The sequence below is a fragment of the Bos indicus x Bos taurus genome, chromosome 14, assembly GCF_003369695.1.
Source record: "Bos indicus x Bos taurus breed Angus x Brahman F1 hybrid chromosome 14, Bos_hybrid_MaternalHap_v2.0, whole genome shotgun sequence".
NCBI classification, from domain to species: domain Eukaryota; kingdom Metazoa; phylum Chordata; class Mammalia; order Artiodactyla; family Bovidae; genus Bos; species Bos indicus x Bos taurus.
In genome coordinates this window covers 23545328-23556795 of record NC_040089.1, presented here as the reverse complement: position 1 = coordinate 23556795, position 11468 = coordinate 23545328, and the positions used below count along the sequence as shown (strand labels likewise).

The following is an 11468-nucleotide window of genomic DNA, read 5'->3' as shown; positions in this document are numbered from 1 at the left end:
AGAACATCTAGCCGAGTCACGAAGATGCCACTGTAAAGGAATTTCACTTCTTTTATTTTGCAAGAAAATATGAACAGAAACCACTCTATTCCTTTTGTGGCCCTGAATGCAGTTGATTTCTCAGCTGTGAATCAGCGATCCTAGCGTCCAGGTATTCCAGAGTGACTGTGTGAGTTCAAGGTGATCTTTTTTTTAAAGTGCCAAAGCACTGAATGGAGAGAATGGTGGGTGTATGGGTATCTTTGTGTATCTATAGTCATTATTGCCATCAGGAAGAAGAGCAAGGCACTCCCAGTTCATCAGAAAACTTCACATAGTCAAAGCGTAGAGATAGAGAACTGATATCTCATTCAACCAGCAGAAGTAGAAATGCAGATACAGAATGGGGGAAAAGGTGGGTGGTGTGAGAGATGTTCTGATGGGAATTAAGCATGGCCATGGAAAGTGGCTTTAAAATCATAAAGGTCAGGGGCTGACCCATAGGATGAGCAATTGTTTTAATTCAGTTGAATTTATTAGATGCTGGTGCTTTGCTTCCTTTTAGCTGCAACTTCCTCGGCTATAGTTTGAGCAAAAGGAAAGCCTTCAGCACAGGCAAGATGAGAAATGAGCTCACATTTAACTTCAGTGTCCTTGATCTGTCGTGTTGTGTAAGCAAACAAATATGGCCCCTCCTCTAATCGACCCTCTTCTACGCTCCTGGGTGTAGTGTGTACCCTTCTGTGGTGTACTGTGTCCCCTAAAGGCAGACCCAGACATGCTTTACTGGTGGGATTCCGACAGCACCCCGAGAAGCCTTCTGGAGGGTCTATGGAGGCGCCAAGTGTCCCCTCCTCCCAGGGACACATGTCAGGGCTACGAGCTCTACTTTAGGTTCAGCGAGCTTCCTGTTCGTAAGAAAGGAAAAATCCACACTTCCTCCTCCTTCTTCCTCCTCTACGCCTATAGCCAGCTTTGGGAAGGCAAGCCGTCTGGGGAAAGAGGTCTTCTTTTGAGCAGATCACTTTGCAGTACAGGTCAAAGCTGGGGCTGCTCTTGAACCTGGGCATGCATTTACCCACCTTATAGTCCTGGGAAGCTTTTAGGTTCACTGACACCCCTGTATCTCCCTCACCCAGTGCAGAACAAGAGTCAGGATCTTGGGGGTGGAAGTGGAATAGGCATTCTGTTTTTCAAATTCTCAATAATGACCTGGAACATGAAGATGTAACTGGCCTGCACGTCTCTGTGGACCCCGAGATTAAACAAGCACCTGCCCAGCCCCTGGATCTGCCAGTCAGGAACCCTAACTGTGTGTTGTCTGCTGAGCACCACCGAGTTGGACACAGGTTGAGAACAAGGGAGGAAGCCCAGGTGACAGCAGAGATGCTGAAGGCAAAGGAATTCAGACTTGAGCTGGGGGTGGGGTGAACGGTGGGGGGACAGTTGAATGTAAAACTGCCAGAGGAAGCAGAATGGAGAAAAACAAGGTGACGGTGAATTTAGTCATTTCCTAGAGATGTTGTTTTGCTTTGGGGCTTCCTTATACTCTCTCTTGATGCTGGGTCATGTGTGAGCTTCTGAAATGGAGTGTGAACAGGTGTGTGTATGTCAAAAAATGCAGCGTGGTGCGTCACGTCACCAGCTGTGCAGACATTAGATGGTGATAATAGTTCACCTTTGTGAAGGTGGCTCTTGGGAGTTGAGAATTTTAGAATACTTTACAATGGACCTTTAAAAAACATTATATGGGAAAGGAAGTTAAAATTTAGGGGAAAGCAGAATATTTCATCCTTTTCTCCAGGCACCCAACACCTAGGCAACACATACAAAGTGAAATTGTAATGGTGCTTGATAGATAAGCCCGGTTTCCCTGCTGGCTCAGTGGTAAAGAATCCACCTGCCAGTGCAGGAGATACAGGAGACGCGGGTTTGATCCCTGGGTTGGGAAGATACCCTGCAGGAGGAAACAGCAACCCAGTCCAGTATTCTTGCCTGGAGAACCCCATGGACAGAGGAGCCTGGTGAGCTGTAGTCCATGTGGTCGCAAAGAGTCAGATAGGACTGAGCTACTGAGCACGCACGCATATACTTTACTAAGCCTGTTTGAAAACAAATCCTGTTGGGCCCCCCGACAGGGATGATGGGTGTCTAGGCCACCAACTCCTCGGTTCTCCAATCTGAAAACACTCAAAGGATGGAGGCAGAACTTGTACACATTTTTCAATCGATGTAACCAATGGAATCACCTCCCAACCCCCACTCCCCCACCAACTGGTACCCATTCTTGTATTGACGACACTTGGAAATGTTAAACACCAGTGGAAAACTTGAGATGTTACGGGCCCAGGTGTATTAAAATAAGATCAAAAATAGAAATATTAGGTATATACACAAACAGCATAGGTGAAATGTGATATGACATAGCGTTTTCCATTCAAGCTACAGTAGAAAAATTTAACAAACAAAACCTCTATCTAATTGCTCCAGTGACTCAGAAAAGCCTCCTCACTCATTTAGTTTCCCGCATAGCCTCATATAAATAGACTCACACAGACCACACACAATTTAGAAAAGATTGCTGAATCACAAAAATAGCCCCCGAATACGGCATTTTTACTTTCTAGAGTACAACTAAAATGAATACTTGATCAATAAAATAATGTTCAGAATCATTTGAAGCAATAAAGAAAGCTCTGATGTTTTGTAAGGCCCTAGAAGGTTCCGCAGAGATTAGAATCATCTTGTTCGTCCAAACTACAAGGTCCAAAGAAGTCTGGATAGAGGAAATTGTGGAATTGAAAAGCTGGACTTTAAAAACAACATTCCTTCTATTGGCAGAGCAGTTCCTGAAGCTCCCTTCCAGGGGAGCTGGGCAAACCTGGGTGGTTGGGGAATCCGCATGGCTTAACACGGTGGCCCTGCCTGCTTGCTGATGACACTTTCAAGGAAAGAGATTCCTCTGCCCAGGTGGGGTTCTGAGTGATCTCCGTGGAAGGAAGTGATCTCCAGTCCAGATTTCATGGGGTGGGAGGTCACAGAAATCTGGGAAGGACATGGAAGCATCTGACTTCACCTGCAAATCTAACAGGTTGGATTAGTAGATTTTTTTTTTTTAACAAATAAGCTCAAGCATAGAGAACATACAAGGAAGTGCAATGGAGACATCTGGTTATTTCTGTTGTGCTCCTGTCTGCGACTCACTGAAATGGCCTCCGAACCTCTGAGTCACATGCCCCCTTGTAAACAAGAGGCCGATGTGGGTGCACTTTGGTGGGATAGGTGTTTTCTTCTCAGAAATCCATGTCCAGGTGTTGGACTCGCAGAGCCAGTGTGCCCACTGGGTGCAGGCTGGTGGGCATATTGCCCTTGAGAGGAGAATCCTTTCCCATGGAAGAAGTCCTTCCTGAGTTTTAGCCTTGTGTGAAGGAAGCAAGGAGAGCCGGGGAAGCCAGCCCAGGAAATAACTAGTGACCGGGGATTGTTGTTTTTCCCTTTGGAGGGAGGCGGCGGTCCCGTGCGTGGCTTGAGTCCCCAGCACTAAGGCTGCTGCTGGTACTGGCCCTCGGTGGCCGTGTAGAAGTCGTCCAGCACGCTTTGTAGGTAGTCAAATGTTGGCCTCTCCTCTGCCTTTTCCTTCCAGCACATCTTCATGATGTCGTAGAGCTCATCTGGGCAGTTCTCCATGCGGGGCATCCTGTAGCCCTGCGACAGGGCGGTCATCACGTCCGCGTTAGTTCTCCCTGGAGGCGAAAAACCCACAGGTACTGTTTAGAAGCCTGACTGAGGGTCATGCGATGCAGTGGTACCCACCTCCTTCATCCCTGGTTGGAGTAAGTGTCCGAGGATGGGGTGGGCTAAACTGTGTTCCCACAGTCCCCGCTATCCTGGAAATTCCTATACTGAAGACCTAGCCCCAAGGACCTCAGAATGGGACTGCGTTTAGACATAAGCCCTCTAAAGAGGTGACCAAGCCTTTAGGGTGGGCCTAAGCCCCATCTGACTGGTGTCTTTATAAGAAGAGGAGATTAGAACATGGAGATGCAGGAGAAAGCCAGAGAGAAGACAAATGGAGATGTTGTCTCAAGAGCCAAGGATGAGCCTTGGAGAAAGCAATCCTGTCAACACCTTGATCTTGGACTCCCGGCCTGAGGAACTGTGAGAAAATACATTTCTGTTGTATGAGTGATTCAGTTTGTGGTATTTTGTTACAGAAGTTCTCAAAACTGGCAGAGGGGCTACGGACATTTCTGTAAGCAATGTAATCATATAAAGGAGGTTAGTACAAAGAGGATCTAGGCAGCATTCAGCTGCCAAAGTAAAAATCGGTGAACATGATAAGCGGAAGGCAGAGCGAGTTCTCTTCAACGACAAAAGGACATTGGACCTGACAGATCTTGTGAATAAACACCCGATTCTAACATTTCATCTCACTTTCTTTTGCACTATTTTTTTTCCCCCAGCTTCTACCAGTAATTAAAAAAAAAAAAATCATTTTCTCACCCATTATCTCCCAATACTTTTTCAAAATCAGCTTTTCATTGCAAGTTTACTTAAAGAAGTCAGGGTCCTTAAGTGAGCTAGACCAACTGTTTCATTCCCACTCCTCAAATCATCCTCAGGACAAGAGGCAGAGCTCGGTGGGCTCCAGCGAGGGAACCCCCTGCCTGCTGTGTCACTTCAGTGTCTGACTCTTTGCGACTCCATGGACTGCAGCCCGCCAGGCTCCTCTGTCTGTGGGATTCTCCAGAATACTGGAGTGGGTTGCCATTTCCTTCTCCATGGGGTCTTCCTGACTTAGGGATCCATCCCGTGTCTCTTAAACATCTCCTGCATTGGCAGATGGGTTCTTTACCACTAGCTCCACCTGGGAAGCCCAGGGCACCCACTATTCCTGCCGGGCTCTGCAGGATTGCTGACTGTGGAGGATGGCTTTTACTATAATCACTTGTCTCAGGTTAGCTCAGACACTGAACTGTCCGTCTTTGACACTGAGAAGAACTTTAAGGGGGAAAAAAAGGTCATTTTAATAATATTTTTCTCCATCATTAAAACGGGATAATAAAACATGCTCATTCAGCCATTTTAGTAGGCTCCCCTGGTGGCTCAGTGGTGAAGAATCCACCTGCAATATAGGAGACCTGGGTTTGATGCCTTGGTCGGGAAGATCCCCTGGAGAAGGGAATGGGAACCCACTCCAGTATTTTTGCCTGGAGTACCCATGGACAGAGGAGCCTGGCGGGCTACAGTCCATGGGGTTGCAAAGAGTTGGACACGAATGAGTGAATAAACAACAACATCAACAACAAGGGGCTGGAGGGGGGCAGGCGGGTCGGCGAGTTAGCGTCTAATGGGTACAGTATCAATTTGGGAAGATGAAGACGTTCCGGAGATGAATGATGGTGGGAAGTCCAGCAGGTCAGGGCGAGGTGGCCAGGGTTCCGTAGGAGCCAGTGATGCGGCTCTGGGCCAGAGTCTCCTTCTCCGAGCCCCAGAGCCTCGTCCACACATCGCTGTGGAGCGTGCAGTACCTACCACACAATACTTGTGAGGTTGTATGTTTATTGATCAGGTGTCATATATAGGCAAAGTATATAATCTTTCTCTATAGGTTGTAGATTATAGATAGATATCTGGGCTGATTCAGAAATACCGTCCCCATTTTGCGGTGTCTAGAGCAGAGCAGCCGTCAGAACAGGAAATCTGGCACCGGAGGGTTTCACGGGACCGTCAGCCCACTGTGTAGGCCCCACCCAAAGGCCTCCCCCTCCTACCAGCCCTCCAGGCCCAACAGCAGCAAAGGTGACTAGGAGCCTGGAGGCCACATCACCGCTCTGCCCCAAAGTCTCCCGTCTCTTGCAAAGTCAGAGGTGAAGCCCCTGGGCAGCCTCTGAGGCTCACAGCCGCTCCACGTCATCCCAACACCTCCTGCCCCTGCTCGGGACCCTGTGCTCTGGCTGTTTCCCCCACGGGACACCCAGCCCCGGACAGCCCCTGGGGCTCTCTGTCAAGTCACTGAGTCCCTGCTGCTTTTAGAACCTGCGACCCATCCCCCCAACCCAATCCCTAAACCATCACACCCTCCCCCAACAGCATACTTCCCATCCTACATACGGTCCTTATTATCAGTGATTATTATAAATGATTGTAATCAATACTCAACTATTAGCTCTCAAGGGAGGAGCTGGGACTGCTCCATCCGGCACCTTGGGAATGCTTAGCACCCTCAGATTTTTGAATGAGGGAACGATTTAAAGATTTACTTTTAAACTGGCCATATCCATTGATTTTGTGAAAAGCCCATTAACAAGAAAGAGAAGGCTTTGGGGAAAAGTCCCTCTGCTTCCATGTTCCTGGAAAAAGGAGGGCTGGCAGAATCTGGCTGGGAAGATGTTAGGAATCTGGAAATACTGAATGACGTCCCCACAGCCAGTAAGTTGAGGATCTGAAGAATCATTTGTTTGCAGACAGAGGTGGTTGTCTCTTGAAGTGGCAAAGACTCCAAAGTACATTATACAAATCTTTGTTTCAGAACTGACCAAGAAAGAATCATACAGCATCATTTCTATGTCCATTTCCTCCACCATCCAGTGTGAGGCTTGGGAGGAGCCCTGTGTCTTGTCCTCCAACCCTGTTGCTTCAGCAATATCTGTGACCACGCCAGGCACATTCTAGGCTGTTAGTGGTGGAATTCATTAGTGGAGCGAAAGATACGCACGCAGACAAGAAGGCGGAGAAGTGTCTAAGCATATTTTACAACACCTTCCACTAAAGACAAAGTTCTCACACCCTTGTCTTTCCTCTGGATATTTGTTCATCATTTATGTCTCATACCACCTGGCTTTTTTCTCATATATATCCCGCAAATGGAAATAGGTAAGTAAGCAGTACCTGGGTAGGGAATTTTCCCATAGGTGACAATTTCGTACAGGAGAATTCCAAAGGACCACACGTCAGACTTGATGGTGAAACATCCGAAGTTGATTGCTTCTGGAGCTGTCCACTTAATGGGGAACTTAGCACCTAGGGGAGAAGACACAAGGGCTTTACTTGGGTCTCTGAGCTGAAACAAAAAAGTCACAGGCGTGTGACTCTCACACTTTCCTTCTTTGAGGGGGAAAGTTTTGATGATTAATTTTGAGTGGGTAACACATGCATATCCCAGGTGGCTCAGTGATAAAGAACCCGCCTGTCAATGCAGGAGACCCAGGTTCAATCCCTGGGTCAAAAAGATCCCCTGGAGAAGGAAATGGCAACCCACTCCAATATTCTTGCCTGGGAAATCCCATGGATGAGGAGCCTAGCTACAGTCCATGTAGTCCATGGGTCACTCTTTGTGACCCCATGGGCTACAGTCCATGGGGTCACAAAGAGTCAGACATGACTGAAGCTACTGAGCACACACACACACACAGAGGCTTGTCAAATTCTACAAAACCAATGTAATAAATTGATCTCCTGGGTCTGAATCCTGGCTCTCCCACTTACTATGTGGCTTCAGAAGCTTCTGAGCCTCTCCTTTTTCCTCATATACAAGATGGAAGCAATATACTACTTATCATATAGGGTTATTGTAGAGATAAATGAGATAGCATGAAAAGCACTTAGAACAGCAGCTGCCTCACTGAAAAGCTCACTACCTTTTAGATCGCTGCTGCTGTTCAGTTGCTCAGTTGTGTCTGGCTATCTGTGACCCATGGACGGCAGCACACCAGGCTTCCTGTCCTTCACTACCTCCCAGAGTTTGCTCAAACTCATGTCCATTGAGTCGGTGATGCCATCTCACCATCTCCTCCTCTGTCACTCCCTTCTCCTCCTGCACTCAGTCTTTCTCAGCATTAGGGTCTTTTCCTTTTACCCACTTCTCCTCAAACTGTTTTCCTTGACCCGCCATTTTGCTGAAGGTGATTAAGGCCAAAGATAAATTATAATCCACCAAAGAATACCGAAACTTGAGGCGGGAGAACCACCTGAAGCGTGACAAATGCAAGAGATGTTTCACAAATCAAAGCAATGTTTTCAGTCTGTTTGTCACATCTATGAATTCTGTGGGCACCTTCCAGAAATAACACACATGTTGTTAAATTGATCTTGAACAAGTCTTAGGAATGTCAAGGAAGTGCTTGACTCTTTCAGAAGAGAAAGCACTGCAAAAAAATCCCCAAAACTACTCTCTGAACTTTCAGGAATGAGACTGTCGGAGTCCTCAGATCACAAGCAACACAGAACAGTCTCCACCAGGAGGGCCGGCCTCGGAGCGCCAGGCCAGGGACTCGGGGATTTACGCTGCTCTGGGTGTTCTTTTGTTTCCACGTATAATATGGAATGTGGGGAAATACAGGAGTGTGTTTTTGTAGTGTTACATTTACTTCTGTGTGTGTGTGATAATTTCCATGTTTTAATTTGTATTGGGTTGGCCAGAAGGTTCGTTCGGGTTTTTCCACAAGATGCAATGGAGAAATCTGAATGAAATTTTTGGGCAACCCAACAGTTAAAAGGCCAGAATACAGCCTTAAATAGTATAGTATAGAATTATTGTTACAAATATTCTTTCTACAGTGAAGCAAAGTGTACCTCATTGGGTGAAAAGCTCTGACATGTAATATGAACAAAGAATTACGATTCTGCCAAGCCTCTTCTTGTTTTGCCTCACTTAATTGAAATACAAATGACAGCATTTTAAAATTTTATAAAAGTATCATACAGAGATAATCGAAAGAGTAATTTTTTAAAAAGAAAACAATTAGATATACCACAAACTGCAACTATGGTACATATTGAATATTGTACCAAATGAATTCTTTTTTTTTTTTTGATGCCTATTGTAATCGCTTTGTTAAAAATAGGCAAAAACAAAACAAAACTAAACAATAACCAAACACCTAAAGATGGCTCTGGGAACATACCTTCTCTGGCTGTGTACTCGTTATCTTCAATCACTCGAGCAAGACCAAAGTCTGCGATTTTGCACATGAGAGACTCAGAGACTAACACATTAGCGGCTCGTAGGTCTCTGTGGATGTAGTTTTTCCTCTCGATGTACGCCATTCCCTCGGCGATCTGGAAACAGAACAAGGCTTTCCTTTAGACGTTCTACTTAGGCCCAGAGAGGAAAATCAGAAAGCTTTTGAGTTCTTGTAGATATTTTGATGGTTCAAGTTTTTCAAACAAAGGGTAAATTACAATCGCCCCCTTGAGTCCTCTCTAAAATAACTGCTCCTCCAAATCTCCAATGATGAAAATCAGTCTCAACATGATTATTTAAGTTGTCTCAACCTTTCTGAATGTGTGGAGGTCCTTTTGAAGACTCTGTAGATACAAGTACGTCATTGTCCCAGCTTTTCAGAAGTGAAAACAGAGCCGGGGGAGTGATGTGCTAACAGACCCAAGAGCAGGCTGTACCTGTCACCACATATTCATGCAAGAAAAGTTGATTCTAGATTCCATTAGCCAGAGTAGTCTCTGATTTCTTCCTGCTGTTGTGAAATAGAGAAACAGAGCTGGATTTACTGGTGTCCCTGTCACCACATCCCTGCTGTACAGTTAGTCGACTGCCCACAGGACCCAGGCTCCAAGCTGTCTCTGCACAGTCCCTCCAGGATGAGCAGAAAGAGTCACCCAGACACAAAGCTGACGGATGGCAGGAGAGAAGCAATGAGCCGAAGATAAAACAGGGGAGGTGAAACCACTACACAGCAATTACTGGAAAATCGGGTTAAGGAATCAAAATAGGGTTATTTAGGAAAACATTACCAAATTATTAAGAATCAAGAAGTAAGAAAGGAAGGGAGTAAGGGAGGGATGGAGGGTGGGAGAGGAAGGAAAGAGAGAGGGATGAATGAAGGAAGGGAGGAAGGGAAGGACCAAGGAGCTGTGTCTGGTGAGCAGTTAGAGGGAAAACTAATTAGGATTACTTCACACAGGAATGAGTGTATTCTGCAAATTCTACCTTGAATTCCAGGCAGCTCAGGGTGGCGGACCTGACTCCTTCCTAACTCCATCCTCAACAGCATCCTCCTTATCATTCATCAAAGGCCAGTTCAGCCAGGTGCTGCGGCTCAGCAAAGGCTTAGCTCCTTACTACATGCAATGCTTCTCCTGACTCCAATGACTACAGACTGGGACTATAGACTCCAAAGACTGGACAGGGAACCAGGAAGAGCCGAGGTTTGCTGTGATTCCAAAGCAAGCTGGACACTCCATCAGGGACACTCGCCAGACACGTCTCCAGAATGTGACCCACCACTCCGAGGAGCCCAGGGGACACAGGCTGAATCTCTAACCTGGTGCACCAAGGACTCATGTTTCTCTCATTCTCGGTGACGGATCTGAATGCTCAATTCATGAAAAGCAACCTGGGAACTTGTTGGTAAGGCTCTTCTTACACACTCACCGAGTTCTGCATTTACACAAACCTGAATGCATTTTTAAAAAACATGATTCTCTGAAATAACAACAGACTTGCAGCAAGTCCCACTTATTCTGGCTTTCTTTTTCATCTCAGGGTTTGTTAAGGAGCTCATATTGCAAATAATAATAACAGCGCTCACTGAGATGAAGATTCGAAACAATAGCATTCGCCAAGTGGAATAAACAATGGATATGAGAGCATAACAAAAGCTTTTGGATAGGACTTGTTCTGAGGTCACAAAAGACTACAATTCTCTTTTTATATAAAATGTACTATTTCCCTGGTCTGTATGCATTGGTCTTTCTGGGTTTCTTTCTTTCTTTTAAACCTTAATCTTTGTTTTTTGTTTGGTTGTTGTATTTACTTTGACTAAAGTAAAACCAGCTCTATTTCTCTATTTCGCAACACCAGGAAGAAATCAGAGACCACTCTGGCTAATGGGATCCAGGATCAACTTTCCTTGCGTGAATATGTTCTACCTCCTCTGGGCCACTTAGTCTAGCAGCTGTCAGCATGGAAGAAAGAGCTGTTGCATAAATACATCACCCCCAGGCTCAGCCATCCTCCGGGCCCCAAGGAGCGGGGGATGGTGCTCACCCTCCACTTTCTTTTTAATTAAATTATAGTTCATTTACAAAGTTCCAGTCGTAACTTACCGCAAAGTGACTCAGTTATACCTGTATATTGGATTGGCCAAAAAATTCATTCCGGTTTGTCATAAGACCTTATGGAAAAATTGAATGAACTTTTTGGCCAACTCAATACATGTGTATTCTTTTTCAGATTCTTACCATTGTAGGTAATTACAAGATATTGAATATAGTTTCCTGCACTCTACAGCAGGTCCTTGGTGTTTATCTATTTTATATATAGTAGCATGGATGTGGGGCTTCCCAGGTGCTCAGTGGGTACAAAATCTGCCTGCAATGCAGGAAATGGGGAGACTCAGGTTTGATCCCTGGTTTGGGAAGATTCCCTGGAGGAGAGCATGGCAACCCACTCCAGTATTCTTGCCTGGAGAATCCTATGGACAGAGGAGCCTGGTGGGCTATAGTCCATAAGGTCGTGAAGAGTCAGA

The 11468-nt window shown here is 45.8% G+C and overlaps 1 protein-coding gene across 3 annotated transcripts in view; it reads right to left on the bottom strand.

Annotated features, from left to right (window-relative positions):
* Positions 1–2049: 2049 nt before the first annotated feature.
* LYN (LYN proto-oncogene, Src family tyrosine kinase) overlaps positions 2050–11468 on the bottom strand; it is a 109274-nt gene continuing 99855 nt past the window's right edge. For 2 of the 3 annotated variants that reach the window (XM_027561009.1, XM_027561011.1), the window contains exons 11-13: positions 8886–9039; positions 6871–7002; positions 2310–3722 (exon numbers count right to left, since the gene is read on the bottom strand). In XM_027561009.1, the coding sequence (XP_027416810.1) occupies positions 3520–3722; positions 6871–7002; positions 8886–9039 (489 nt within the window). In that variant the 3' untranslated portion in view covers positions 2310–3519. Of the gene's footprint in view, positions 3723–6870; positions 7003–8885; positions 9040–11468 lie in introns of all 3 variants that reach the window. The other variant, XM_027561010.1, reaches the window with a different exon arrangement.